The following is a 15264-nucleotide window of genomic DNA, read 5'->3' as shown; positions in this document are numbered from 1 at the left end:
TCTTAGAGGACTCAGGAACAGCCATCACTCAGAATTTCTAACCTTTCTGGATACAATATCATCCCGCCAGCACCTTTCTACTCCTTTGATTCTTGTTATCAGTGGATTTCTCTGTTTTTCTCCATTCAAACTCTAGGGGACAGTTTGGTTTTGTTATCTATCATCATCCATCTAGTGGACAGGTATTTTCCCACCTATGCACTTAAGGGAGTTTCTTTCCAGCCAATGGATTGGTCACGTGCTCCCTGCTTTTTCATTCAGTGGGTACTTCTTCCTTAAGGAACAGACCAAAGTCACTTGCCATAGCAGGAAGCTTAAGCGGGGACAGCCACACAGTCACGGTATCTAATAGAGCATAAAAGTGGCAGAGAGGAAACGGACTTTGGCCCAGTGGTTAGGGCGTCCGTCTACCATATGGGAGGTCTGCGGTTCAAACCCTGGGCCTCCTTGACCCGTGTGGAGCTGGCCATGCGCAGTGCTGATGCGCGCAAGGAGTGCCCTGCCACGCAGGGGTGTCCCCCGCGTAGGGGAGCCCCACGCGCAAGGAGTGCACCCGTGAGGAGAGCCGCCCAGCGTGAAAAGAAAGAGCAGCCTGCCCAGGAATGGCGCCGCCCACACTTCCTGCGCCGCTGACGACAACAGAAGCGGACAAAGAAACAAGACGCAGCAAATAGACACCAAAAACAGACAACCGGGGGAGGGGGGGGGAATTAAATAAATAAATAAATCTTTAAAAAAAAAAAAAAAAGTGGCAGAGAAGCTGGGAGAAAGACAGAAGATGAGTCTTCTCTTAGCCCAGAGGATAACATTGTAATGCCCTCCCAAGTTACAGAAGAATTATTTGAATGAGAAAAAATATTGCAAAGTGTATTTCAGAAGAAACAAGCTGTGAGGATTGCTAAGCGCTGATACTAAAGCAGTAGTTCTCAACCTTGGCACCACATGAGAACCCCCTGGGGAGCTTTTTAAAACTACCAATGCCTCATCTCCAGATTCTTATCCACTGGGTCTGGGGTGTGGACCAAGGCATCAGTATTTTTTAAGAGCTCCCCAGTGATTCCATATAAAACCAAGGTTGAGAAATTATGCTTCATGTATTTCAATATTTTGCTTGCACCTTGAAACCAGACTAAAATACAGATCAGATTGTTACCAAAAGAGGCAAAATTTTCTAGTTATAGAGGTTCCCTGCTTTCTGAGAGTTTCTAAAATTTCAGAATCACACTTATTAGAGTTAGGTAACTGCTTTATGTCAATGCCCATATGCCAATTTATGGGAGAAAAGCCACATTAGAGGAAGCAAGGTACAGAGTTGCAAAAACAGAACAAGTTAAACTTATCTTATTCTTGCCACAGTTCACTTATGTGTGGTGCAAGCAGCTCACTTTCTATTCCTATCTCCAGTTTCTCTGAGTCACCTAACCCTGGTTGCCCTTTACCCAGTACCCAATCATCTCCCTTCCCCCCACCTCAGTCCTTTGAGATTGCCTTAATTGAAGTAGTTTCTCTCTGAATATCCCATTCATTCATCCATTATCACAACCTAGATACAGGATAATTTTGTTCACATAATTTTTAGCTTGGGTACCAAAATTTTGCTTTTCTTCCTTAGAGTTTATGTGTGTTTTTGAACTCAAAGAAATGCTAGGACTGTTCTTTCTTTAAGGTGAAGACTGCCCTTACTTTTTCTACTTGTCTTTTCCTTGCTTACTTGAGCATGCATCTTTTATATATAATGAAAGTACTTACATTTTTTAAAAAAATTTTTAAAGATTTATTTATTTATTTATTTATTTATTTTTCTCCCCTTCCTCCCCCACCCCGGTTGTCTGTTCTCTCTCTATTTGCTTCGTCTTCTTTGTCTGCTTCTGTTGTTGCCAGCAGCATGGGAATCTTTGTTTCTTTTTGTTGTGTCATCTTGTTGTGTCAGCTCTCCGTGTGTGCGGTGCCATTCCTGGGCAGGCTGCACTTTCTTTCCCGCTGGGCGGCTCTCCTTATGGGGTGCACTCCTTGAGCGTGGGGCTCCCCTACGCGGGGGACATCCCTGCGTGGCAGGGCTCTCCTTGGCGCGCATCAGCACTGTGCATGGGCCAGCTCCACACGGGTCAAGGAGGCCCAGGGTTTGAACTGCGGACCTCCCATGTGGTAGACGGACGCCCTAACCTCTGGGCCAAGTCTGCCACTAAGCGTGCATCTTTATATAGTATTTTCTCAGGTATTTCCTAGACTTTCCCTACTTAGACAAAACAATTAAGAGAAAATTAGGGTGCCTTTTACTATGTAATCTCAACTCCCCAGAGTGGCCAGGAGACTTTCAGGTAAACTTTGGTTTATTTCAATCTGTGATCTAGCACAGGTAGTATTATCCCTCTATTATCTGGTCTTCCCAGATCATCAGAAGAAGATGCAAGTATATATCACTTGTTCCAAGATGGCCTCTGGGGTTTTGCTCTTTTAAAAACCCCTTTATATTCCACTACATACAGAGATTCTGGTCTAGACTAAATTCCTTGCCATCACAAATCAAAAGCTATGTTTCATTGTAATTTGTGACACTTTCTTCTCATCGTACTTTATAGTAGTAGTTACAGAAGAGGCTGAAATTTGAGAAATGCATAGAGAAGCTGAAGATCTCAGATAAGATAGTTTAGGACCTGAGTCCCTGCCCAACTTTACCCATGAATTGTACCATCCTTTGGAAAATACAAACTGTTTTTGTCTTACCTTTTTTCCAGATGCTCTTTTGTTAAAATATTCCAAGAAATCTGAATTATGGACAGCCCAGGAAACTTTAGTATATTTGGGAGACTATCTGGAAGTGAAGAAGAAAGGCAGACAGAGAAATGTTTTTTGGGTTCATCATCTTCATCAGGAAGAAACTCTGGGAAGGTATTGCTTTTAAATATCTATATCAATATAAAATAAGCTAGTGTTGCCCTTCAAAGGCTATTCACAGATGAACTTTTGAAAGGGCTGAAAAAGCTGGTCAAAATACATGTCTTCAGACTTTCATTCCTCTTCCTTCTCCCCATTTATCCAATATAACAACAACAATATATTGAGGACTCATGTTTTGTCAGCCATTGTGCTAGATGCTTTATATACATTATTTCAAACATTTCGGGGAAGTATTATTAACCTCATTGTACAGATAGGAAAAATGGCATTTTTGGCCATTTACCAGGTCAGAGTGTCTTAAACACTCACTAAAAATGCTGTCAAGGGAAGTGGATGTGGCTCAAGCGATTGAGCTTCCTCTTACCACATGGGAGGTCCTGGGTTCGGTTTCCAGTGCCTCTTGGAGAAGATGAGCAAGACAGCAAGCTGGTGCAACAAGATGACACAAGAAGACACAAAGAGGAAAGACAATGAGAGGCACAAAAAGCAGGGAGCTGAGGTGGCTCAAATGATTGAGTGCATCTCTCACACGTGGGAGGTCCCAGGGACAGTTCTTGCTGCCTTCTAAAAAGAAGACGAGCACACAACAAATGGACACAGAGAGTAGACAGCAAGCCTAAACAACTTGGGAAGGATAATTTTTTTAATGCTGTCAAAAATAAACTATCAAAGCCACATTTTTAAGTTAAAAAAAGGGAAAAGGGGGGGGGCAGGAATCTGTGGAAGTTAGGGATGAAGCACACCCAGGGATGTAAGTGATCACTGAAGCCTGGAAACACTCTCCATAGAGGTCTGGGGCAGGGATTGGGTGAGGGAAAAGCTGGCGACCAAACCTGTACATGAAAGGAACGAGTTCAAGGACCACGTACATAGGGCAGGGAGTTAGGAATAGCTACATTCTCAAGGAAAGGAGTATCTCTAGAAATCTGACCCCACTCTGGCAAATAACTGGAAAACTTTGTTTTGTTTTAGGTTTGACGAAAAATTGAAAATGTTCAACTGAAAAACTAGTGACCCCAGGTGGCCCTCATTGGGTTTGAGGCCTAATTTTATACCATGTATATTTTAAAAGACCTATAAGCCAATGCTTTTTAAATTTAAAGTTGTCCCTGTTCTTTACCCAAATCCAAATGTTTAAAAATATATATATATATGATGTTTTAAAAAAATATTTATACATGGAGAGAGAGAAAGAAATTGTGTGCCCCTTAAACAATAAAAGTACATTTCTAGAAAGGTTGTTGATGATAGAAATAAAAACAAACACATCGATGCACTTACTATGTTCCAGGTTCTGTTTTCAAGTGATTTATATAATAAATCAATTAATCAACACAAGACTCTTATGAGGTTAATGCTACTATCCCCATTTTACATATAAGGAAACTGAGACACGAAGATGTTAAGAAGCATACCCAATGTGACATAGCCAGGTGGTGGAGCCAGGATACATCATGAGAGGAACTGAAATGAGGAATACAAGAGAGAATAAAAGCGGAGCGGATGTAGCTCAAGTGGTTGAGCGCCTACTACTCCTGTATGAGGAGCTGTGTTCAATCTCCAATACCTCCTAAAAACAAACAAATGAATAAACAACTCTCACTGGGAAGCAGATGTAGCTCAGTAATTGAGTGCCTGCTTCCCATGTATGATGTCCTGGGTTCAGTCCCTGGTCCCTCTTTAAAAAGAAAGAGAGAATAAGAGACATGAGATTGGAGTGAAAGGGCCCGACATACATTTGATCAGAAGATAACAAAGCAAATGGAAAAGAAGCAATATTTGAGCAATTTTTGATAATTTTCCAAAATTGCCAAAAACATTAACCTTCAAATAAAGGAATCAAAATGAAAGGAGGGAAGAAAGTAGAAGGAAGGGAGGAAGGGGAGTGGGGGAGAGAAAGGGAGGAAGGGAGGAAGGAAAGAAGACATAAATCTATTTCTATATACATTGTAGTTGAGTTTCAGAACACCTGGGACAAAGAAACCACATTAAAAGCAGTCAAAGGGAAAAGACAGATTGCATACAAAGAAATGTCAATTAGAAGTACAGCTGATTTCTCAGTATATGCCAGAAGACAATGGAAGTCACATACTTAGTGAAACTATCTTTCATGTCAAAAGGCAAAATAAAGACATTTACATATTAAAAGAAAAAGACTGAGTTTACCACTAACAAATCCATACTTTAAAAAAAAATTCTCCCAAAATGGTATAAAATGCAAGAAGGAATGGACCTCCAATTCCAGATTGATGAGCCTGCACCTATGGTTTGAGCTTCTCTGGCAGAATGGCCAGGAAATGCCCCAATATCAGCAGTCACAGAATTTCTTCTCTGCTGTCTCTGTGCACACCTCTAGCCTCATTCACCAAAAGAAAAGTTCTGAATAAGTTTAAGGCCTCTGAAGGCTGGGGTCTCCCCATAGCAGAACTACTTGAAGCACTGGCAGAAGGCCCCTGCTGTGACAACTGCAGGCTGCTCTCTGCTGCCTGGCAGGCTCCTCCTGTGCAGCCTCCATGGTCAGATTTCCTTTCAGAACTGAAGCCTCCTTGGATTCTGTTACCATAATGGGTTCAGAAATCTCTGGAGAGGATTTACCATGACTCAGACAATTCCCTTTAATCATCAGAAGTCACTCCACACACATATGAAATTACCACTAAATTCACACAAGTTTATTGCAAATATAAACTACAATGAAATAAGTACTCTTTCACTCTTATAACAATTAATCATTCAGTTTTGTATCTTCTCTTCTCAACTATGCTATAAACCCCTGAAGGATATAAATCATGTCTCACACTCTCTTTAAAAGACACTCAGGACTAGCACAGTGTTGGGCATGTAATAGGTACTAAAAGAAAATAAGTATTTGTAGAGATTAAGTAATAATAAAAGGAAGGGGAAAAGGAAGGCCTCAGATTGGCTAGTGGACTCTCCAAGACCATGCTGCAAGTAGTGAATGATCCAGCTCGAGTCAGGACACCATGCTGTTTTCCTCGGCTTGCCAAAGAAGTCTGGAAATCTGCTACATTATGTGGAAACTTTCCCTTTATAATCATTCTGGATCGGCTAGCATGAACCATGTTTTAATGTTCGGATGGCTTTCATAAATTATTTGAATCATCATGTAAATCAAGATAATTGATATTGACTAAGAGAAAGAGTAATATCTTCCACGTATTTTTGCCTATCTCTTTTGATCTCCTCTCTCTTACTCTTTAGTATGTAAGATCACTTCTACATCCTTTTGTGTGGTTTTCCTCCACTCATAGATATGTTGGGAAAGAATATAAGGAGCAGAAGGGGCTCTGGAACCACTTCATTGATGTGGAGCGGCAGATGACCGCACAGTACTACGTGACAGAATTTAACAAGAGACTCTATGACCAAAAGATTCCAACCCAGATTTTCTATATCCCTTCCACAATATTACTGGTAAGATTAAGGAAAGCAAGGGTCTGGTTAAACAGGCTTATAACTATACATTAGGTTGGGTTTCTGTTACCACCCTGTCCACCACTACCATCCTTCTAGTAAAATCTGATACTCTTGGTTAACCAGCTTCCTTACCGACTCTGCCTGCTTCATCTACTTAGACAGATAGGCAAAAGAAAAAATATGATCCTCTGCCTCCCTGAGTGTACATCTGGATCTTCCAAGTCACGTGGAAGTATCTATTGATCCTGTTATCTGGGCCCTCATGGTTAAGTTAACATTTTTAGTATCCTTTTCCTTTTGTATTATCTCTGTACTTCAGAGAGACAAGGGAGCCTAAAGTCTATAAGTCATATTAACTATCCCCTCAGAATGATGCATAAACCCCCTGTTTTACATATGTTGGCCCCACCCCCTTGCAGCCAAGTGATTACCAAGGCTTTGCTTAAATTCTTTTGAGTTAAATTTTCTTTTTAAAAGAAATATAATATATATATTAAATGATACATGTATCAATATCCTTTTACTTTCAAGTTATTCTAATTGTTATGAAGTTCTTAACTTTGGCCCAAATCTGTCTTCTTCTAATTCCTACCCACGGATTACTGCTCTGCCTTCTGGAATCATTGAGATCAACCCATCTTCCCTAAGCTAGCTCTTTAAATATATGAAGGCAACCATCCCCACTGAGTTTTCTCTTCTTTGGATTAAGAATACCCAGCTCCTCAAATATGTTGGTCATTAGTTCATTTGTACCTACAATGAATTTGACATTGGCCAGAGACATTTTTGGACCCATCATTTAGTACTTATAAAAGTAATAGCTACCATCCATTTTACACTTTCTTTATGTCAAGCACTGTGCCAGACATTTTATAGATACTAACTCTAAACTTCAAAACAACTCCACAAAGTGGCTCACATGGCACAGAAATGCTTGAAGAGGTATTCCAAATCACAAAGTCCTGATGTGTGATCTATCTACATGCCCTGGCAAGCTAGCCACCTAGGTAGTTCACTTCATGGCTTAATTTTTAAGTAAGCATTTTTTTTAAAAGATTTATGTATTTATCTATTTCTCTCCCCTTCTCCCCTCCACCCCCCGACCCGCCCCAGTTGTCTGTTTTCTGTGTCTATTTGCTGTGTGTTCTTTGTCCGCTTCTGTTGTTGTCAGTGGCATGGAAATTTGTGTTTCTTTTTGTTGCATCATCTTGTGTGTCAGTGCTCCGTGTGTGCAGCACCATTCCTGGGCAGGCTGCACTTTCTTTCCCGCTGGGCAGCTCTCCTTACTGGGTGCACTCCTTGTGCGTGGGGCTCCCTTGCACAGGGACACCTTGCGTGCACTCCTTGCGTGCATCAGCACTGAGCATGGGCCATCTCCACATTGGTCAAGGAGGCCCGGGGGTTTGAACCGCGGACCTCCCAGTGGTAGACGGACGCCCTATCCATTGGGCCAAGTCCGCTTCCCTAAGTAAGCATTTTAATAAAAGAATAACAATACTTTTAGATAACATCATATGCACATATGATGTTAAGCACTTTACATGCATTTTCTCTTACAATCCTATGAGGTAGTCACTATTTTACCTATTTTAACAGATGAGGAAACCAAAGTCTAGAGAAGTCACAAAACCCCTAAGTGACAGGACTTGGGTTTAAATTGAAAGATACCTGACCCCAATGCCTATGGCCTTCAGAATTATGCAATAAGACCTCCCCATTTCTATCTTTCAGATATTAGAAGGCAAGACCATAAAAGGGTGTATCAGCGTGGAACCTTACATACTGGGAGAATTTGTAAAATTATCAAATAACACAAAAGTGGTGAAAACAGAATACAAAGCCACAGAATATGGGTTGGCTTATGGCCATTTTTCTTACGAGTTTTCCAAACAGAGAGATGTTGTGGTCGATTTACAAGGTATGTGAAAATGGGGGGCTTATTTTTTGTAAATAGGATGTATGTAAATGTGAACTTACGTACCAGCTCTACCAATCATTAATTAATAGATTGTCCCAGTGCCTAACTTAATTGATTTTACTATACGTAAGAAATGATAACATAAAAAAAAAAGTCTAAAGTTTCCACAAGCCTCTAAGATGTCAGGTAATCACTGAAAGGATCTGTCTTACAATCTGTTGGGTTCCATTCCAGAGTAAATTCATAACAGTTTTTTTTTTTTTCATTTCACTCATTTGGGTTTCAGCAATGTAAATTTCTTATTGTTGCATTTCTTTTCATGTGGAAATAACTTCTTTGAGCCCTTCCTTTCCTCAGTTTTTACCCCTATTGCAAATGTGATATTAGTCTCTTAATTGGGGTCATAATGGAAAAGAAACTGTGTGTGTACTAGAATCAAATTTATCTTAAAATCTGAATTAATCTTTTTGTTTTCAGTGTGTCTTGTAATTTTTTTAAGAATTTTTATTAACCAATACTCTATACTTCCCTTAAATGATAAATGAAATTTTATTATAATTATTTCTAATAATAATTCCCTGGCCACTCCCAAGGCATTCCCTATATCCCCGTCTTCATAGCATTTATCACTCTGTCATATTACATATTTTACCTATTTATCCTGTTTATGGACCTGTCCCCCCTGAAAAGAATGTTAGCTTCATTAGTACAAGGGTGTTTGACTGATTTGTTCGCTGCTGTATCCCCAGTACCTACAACACTGATTTATACAATGTATGCACTGAATAAATATTTATTTAATGAATAGATAAATAGATGAATTAATGAGTAGGGCATAAAGAAATTTCTGAATCATGACAATATTCAGTTTTACACTTTTAATAATTACACTAAGTTCATTTATTGCTTACCTTGAAAACTGGTGATTTGGCTATGTCATATTAGACCAATATAATTATCCAATATTCAATTCTCTCTCTTAAATCAATATTTGGAATATGCAACATCAAATCCCCTAGCAGAAACTTATTAAATATAAATCACAGGATGGCCAAGTTTTTAAAATTTCTTTTTAAAAACATTTTTTCATTGAAACACTTTTTTGACATTTAAAGGGCATTTAATACTTATACATATCCATTTCTCTTTTAGGTTGGGTGACTGGTAATGGAAAAGGGCTCATCTACCTCACAGATCCCCAAATTCACTCTGTTGATCAGAAAAATGTCACTACCAATTTTGGAAAGAGAGGAATTTCTTACTTCTTTAATAACCAGCATGTGGAATGTAATGAAATATGTCACCATCTTTCTTTGACTAGACCTTCAATAGAGAAACCAAATAAGTCATAGGCTGTCTGGATTGGCAGTGTGATTGACCTCAGCGCTGCTGAGCAGTATCAAGTCTCTCCATGCCTGCACACAGAATATGACACAGCCTCGTCCATCTGGGTTTGGGGCTATGTGGGGCATGGAACTAGTTCTCAACAATAATTTGTGAAAGGAATTGATGAGTGTTACTTTCAGGTTGACATTTTTTTTTTCACAGACAATAAAATAATTTTATTTCATGCCTTATTTTTTAAAAAGGTAGCATTTCACATATAAATTTAGACTTCAGAATTACAGTGTATATACTTGCCAATAGGAATGTCCCTGAAGGAGGGATAGGCTTAGAGATCACTGAGTCAGCACAGAGAAGCACCTTCCATGGGCAGTTTAAGTGAAAAGTTTCTTTATAACTTCACAGTGGTACTTCCCTGTCCTTCAATCCTTCCACCAGGTTTTGTAGGTGATAAGAAAACCCACATCCATCACTTAGCTTTTAGCTTTTAGATCACATGAATAAGGAAAATCTCTAGGAATGAAAACACGAAAGTCAATGATCCAGATTTCCCTCAACAATCTTTTTTTTATCTGCAACAACAATAAAATATAAAGCAATTTAAGAACTTATTTTTCGTTGTTGCTGTTTTGTTTTTTTAGGAAGTACTAGAGATTGAACCCAGGACCTTGGACATGGGAAGCAGGTGCTCAACCACTTGAGCTACATCCACTCCCCAGGAGTTTATTTTTATAATTCAAAAGTTCTTTTAAGTTCTTCTAAAAAACACAGAGTTTATTCAGAAAGAGGATTTATATAATTAAATGTGAAAAAGGAAAAACAAAACACAAATCCTTCCATATCACAAATGTCAGGCCCACATTTAGTTGCTGGCGTAAAGCCCCGCAGTCTGTTTCCCTCTGCCACAATTACCAGGAATGTTTCTGGAGGTAGCTGCTCATCAGCCTAAGTCCTGCAGTGAGGGCAACATGGAAAAGAAACTAAGCTCCGATGGCCATGAAACATACCTGAGAAATAAACAATTTTTTGTTTTAAACCATTGAGATTTGGGAGCTTTTTGTTTTTATCAAGATTATTACTACTGGTCTTTTTCTTATTGAGTTATTGAAACTTTATATATTTAAAAATTCAGGCATTTGTGATATTAATTGCAAATTTTAGTCAGTTTGTGCAGGAAACTTTTTCCATGTAGAATTTTTTATGTATAGTTTAATATATAAAATATTTAAAATCAACTGTTTAATTTTATGTGTCATACTTAAATCTTCCCTACTCTGAGTTTTTTTCTCATTAGGTTTCCATATTTTCTTCTATTATATTTACATTTTTGAAAGGTTTGAAGGAAGAAATTTAATTTTTTTTCCCAGATGGCTACCCTATTTCTGTCCCCACCATTTATTGTTCATTTTTCCAACTGATTGCAGATGCCACATTTATCAGATACTAAATTGTTAAAGTTCTTATGGGCTTCATAATTTGTTCCATTGTTTTGTCTATTTGTGTATTATATCATAATGTTTTAATTATGAAATTTATAATATGTTCTAATAGTTGACAGTGTTAGTCTGTTGTTGCACTTTTTTTTTTCCAAAAATACCTTCAGCTCTTCTTGTTTCTTGTTTCATATTTATATAATAATTTTTTAAATCACCTTTTGGGTTCAAAATCCACATTTTTAAAATTCTGTTGTTGTTATTATTATTTGGGCCATTCTAAATTACCTCAGTGACCACTTCCGGCAAGATGGTGGCTGAGTGAGCTTGCCTTGCCGTCTCTCCTGGGAAGAGGCAACTGGGCGCCGCCGGAGGTTCTCTGGGACTGGGCTTTTTCGGGATTTTTGCGGGGCAGGAAGTATCTGGACATAGATTTGGTGGGAAGGTAACGGAGAGGATTGGTCTATAAGATATAATTTGGGTTCTATTGCCCGGAGGTGAGACCTGCACACGGGTTGCTCCCTCCTTGGGGGTGGGTGGAGCCGCGGAACCCGCACTACGGCCGCGCTTTTTGGTGGCCCTGCGGTATTGGGGAATTCGCAAGTCCTGGGCGGGCTGTTGGGGGGTTGACGGGACGGGACACCTTTGCGGATCGATTTGGGGAGACAGACGGTGTTTTGTTGTGAAGCGGGGGAATTTTTGATTGCGGACACAAATAATAGCGCTTCCACCTGGAGCCCCGCCCCCACAGGCCCAGCTGCCGATCTGCAACGGAATCAGATTGTTGGCAATAAAGGGACGTAATTGGGAGGTTGTTACAGGGTGCGGCGAGGGAGGGGGACACGTCTGGAAGCCGATTGGGGAATAGTTTGCGAAGCTTGGGAATTCCGGTTGTGGAATCTGTTTTCGGCGTTTCCAACTGGAGCCCAACCCACAGGCCGGGCTCTGGAGCTGTGTCATTAAATTGGCTGCAGTGTAGAGGCACCCCCAGGTGGCCGTTTTGTGGGATCATAGGGTGGGAGTGGTCCAAAAGCTGAATTGATGAAATATCCACAAAAATAAACCCTAGTGAGTAAGTGAATTGCAGGGTTCAGACATAATATAGAGTTTGCAGATCTGACTTCCCCCATAGGGCTGGCACCCAGCTGCGGGGATCCCTGAGGGCTGTGTTACACTGCGGGGCTCCTAGGCTTCCTGTTGACCAGATTTGAGGTAGCCAGGTCTGAGTCCCCTAAACTCTGGTGGCCCACACCCCAGAGACTCACACCTCTTGAGTCTTCAATATCTCAGACTTTCCACCCCTGAATCCATCACGCCCTGAGGTCCATCTGAGGTCCTTGAATGCCCTAGCCTTCAACGTTTGCATTTTTTCTTTACTGTTTCATTTTGTTTTGTTCTTATTTTCATTTTATCTTATTTTTTACTTTTTTTTAATGTCCTGATTGCTAATATTGCATTATCCCCTAGTCTTTTCTCCCAGTGTATCCCCCAAAGTCTTTTTTTTTATTCAGTTATTTAGGGTTTTTTGTTGTTGTTGTAGTTGGTGTTGCAATTGTGGTTCACGTATATGTTTTTTTCTTACCCCTACCTGTTCCCCACCCTTTGCCCACCCCCCTTTTTCTTTTTTCCTTTCTTCTCTTCTTTCTTTTTTTTTCTTCATTTTTTATTTTTTATTTTTCTGTTTTTGCTCTCCCTCTTGTCCCTCATTTTCTACTTATTTTATTTTAACTCAATTATACAATAGGTGCTGCAGGGAACACCTCACGTTTGCTGGGTTCTCTCATCTTCCACTGCCTCATTTCTAAGTGAACTGATTTAGGCTACCTACACTATCCCCTTTCGCCTACATCTTGATATCCAACATCATCTACTGTCTCTCCTATATTCCACCTCCCATCTCCCTTTCTTTGATCCACAAAGTATCTAACTCTTAATTCCTAATACCCTTGTTTTGTTTTCTGTCTGTTATCCACTCTTGAAACTATTACCTTTCTTTTCTATTTCCCTCTCTCACAAAAACAATAGCTTTTTAGCTCATACCATATTCCTCCCATATTCAGTCAGCTACCTCATAATAAGTACTCTACCTACTGCTATAACTCTACACAATTTTACATGAATCTAACATCCATCCTCCCAGATCTCATATTCTTGCTTTGTTAACATATATCACCAACACTACCTTACACTTTTTCCTTGCTTACACAATTACCTTTCCCCGGCACTAATACTTTCCTTTAAAGTGAATGTAACCAGCAACAAGAAATTAGAATAAGAAGAACAAAGTGACAAAGAGAAAATATAACACTTACGCAAAAACAACAGCTAATTAATCTCCAAGAGTAGACAAAGAAGCTAAGGAACTGATTAAACCCGTCAAGATAAAATGATGACCAGACAGCAACAAAAACTACAAACCAAACTAGTAATCAGGAAAACATGGCTGAATCCATTCAACAAACTAAAAATCAGGAAGGGGAACAGAACTTCACTCAAGCAATGAAAGATTTCAGAACATTTATCACCGACAAATTTGATGAAGTAATGAAAGAGGTTAACAACATGAAGACAGCACTCGGAGGGGAAATTGCAGACATACGCAAAAAGATAACAGATATGATGGGAATGAACACCACAGTTCAAGAAATAAAAAATACACTTGCAGCAAATATCAGCAGACTAGAAGAGGCAGAGCAGATAATTAGTGATGTGGAAGACAGTACATCAAAAATCAAACAGATAGTAGAAGGGGTCGATAAAAAGATAGAAAAAATCCAGCTAGGACTCAGGGACCTGAATGACAATGCAAAACGCTCAAACATACGTATTGTAGGCATTCCAGAAGGAGAAGAGAAGGGAAAGGGGTCAGAAGGAGTGTTGCAGGAAATAATGGCTGAAAACTTCCCAAATCTACTGAAAGAGACAGATGTACATATCCAAGAAGCACAGCGCACTCCACTAGTCATAAACACCAACAGGCCCACCCCAAGACACATACTTGTCAAATTATCCAATGCTCAAGACAAAGAGAAAATCCTAAAAGCAGCAAGAGAAAAGAAAACCATAACATACAAGGGAAGCTCCATAAGATTAAGTGCTGATTTCTCATCTGAAACCATGGAGGCAAGAAGGCAGTGGTATGATATAATCAAAGTACTAAAGGAAAAAAATTTCCAACCAAGAATACTCTATCCAGCTAAACTAGCATTCAAACATGATGGAGAGTTCAAAATATTCGCAGATAAACAGAAACTGAAAGAGTATACCAACAAGAAACCTCCCCTTCAAGAAATTCTAAAGGGAGTTCTGCAGGAAGAAAGGAAAAAACAGGACAGGCAGAGTTGGGGGAGAGTATAAGAGCAACAAAAAAAGACAAAAATAGAAGGAAAAAAAATACAAACAAAATATGACAAACACAAATCCAATCAAAATATGGCTAACACAAATAATTCCTTGAAAGTAATAACACTGAATGTCAACGGATTAAACTCACCTATCAAAAGATTCAGACTGGGACATTGGACAAGGAAATATGACCCATCCATATGCTGTCTACAAGAGACACATCTTAGACCCAGAGACGCATGGAGATTGAAAGTGAATGGTTGGAAAACAATCATACAAGCAAACAATAACCAAAAAAAAAGCTATATTAATATCAGACAAAATAGACTTTAAAGGTGAAACAATTGTGAGAGTCAAAGAAGGATACTACATTTTAGTGAAAGGGAAAATCTGTCAAGAAGATCAAACAATCATAAATAGTTATGCTCCTAACAAGGGTGCCTCTAAATATGTGAGGCAAATGCTGGAAAAACTAAGTGAAACAATAGATGCATCTACAATTATAGTGGGGGATTTTAATACACTACTATCTACCTTGGACAGAACATCTCAAAAGAGAATCACTAAAGAAACAAAACACTTGAACAGTATATTAGAGGAGCTGGATCTAATAGACATATATAGATCATTACACCCAAACACAGCAGGATATACATTTTTCTCAAGCGCACATGGATCATTCTCCAAGATAGACCATATGCTAGGCCACAAAGAAAAGCTTAATGAATTCAGAAAGATTGAAATCATACAAAACAATACCTCTGACCACATGGAGTCAAGCTGGAAATTTGCAAGGGACAGAAGCCCAGGTTTCACACCACGATTTGGAAATTAAACAGCACAATCTTAGAAAAACAGTGGGTCAAAGAGGAAATATCAAAAGAAATC

General features: G+C 39.3%; 1 protein-coding gene across 5 annotated transcripts in view; it reads left to right on the top strand.

The window, feature by feature from the left end:
* The window catches only part of ALPK1 (alpha kinase 1), a 130220-nt gene extending 119387 nt beyond the window's left edge, over positions 1-10833 (top strand). For 4 of the 5 annotated variants that reach the window (XM_004480864.4, XM_023585319.3, XM_023585320.3 and 1 more), the window contains 4 exons: positions 2736-2889; positions 6171-6333; positions 8068-8254; positions 9407-10833. In XM_004480864.4, the coding sequence (XP_004480921.2) occupies positions 2736-2889; positions 6171-6333; positions 8068-8254; positions 9407-9606 (704 nt within the window). In that variant the 3' untranslated portion in view covers positions 9607-10833. Of the gene's footprint in view, positions 1-2735; positions 2890-6170; positions 6334-8067; positions 8255-9406 lie in introns of those variants that run through there. The other variant, XM_071215062.1, reaches the window with a different exon arrangement.
* The last annotated feature ends 4431 nt before the right edge of the window (positions 10834-15264 follow it).

The sequence above is a fragment of the Dasypus novemcinctus genome, chromosome 1 (genome assembly GCF_030445035.2).
Source record: "Dasypus novemcinctus isolate mDasNov1 chromosome 1, mDasNov1.1.hap2, whole genome shotgun sequence".
Classification (NCBI taxonomy): domain Eukaryota; kingdom Metazoa; phylum Chordata; class Mammalia; order Cingulata; family Dasypodidae; genus Dasypus; species Dasypus novemcinctus.
Note: the sequence above shows the minus strand (reverse complement) of the source record. Positions and strands in the feature narration are given on the sequence as shown.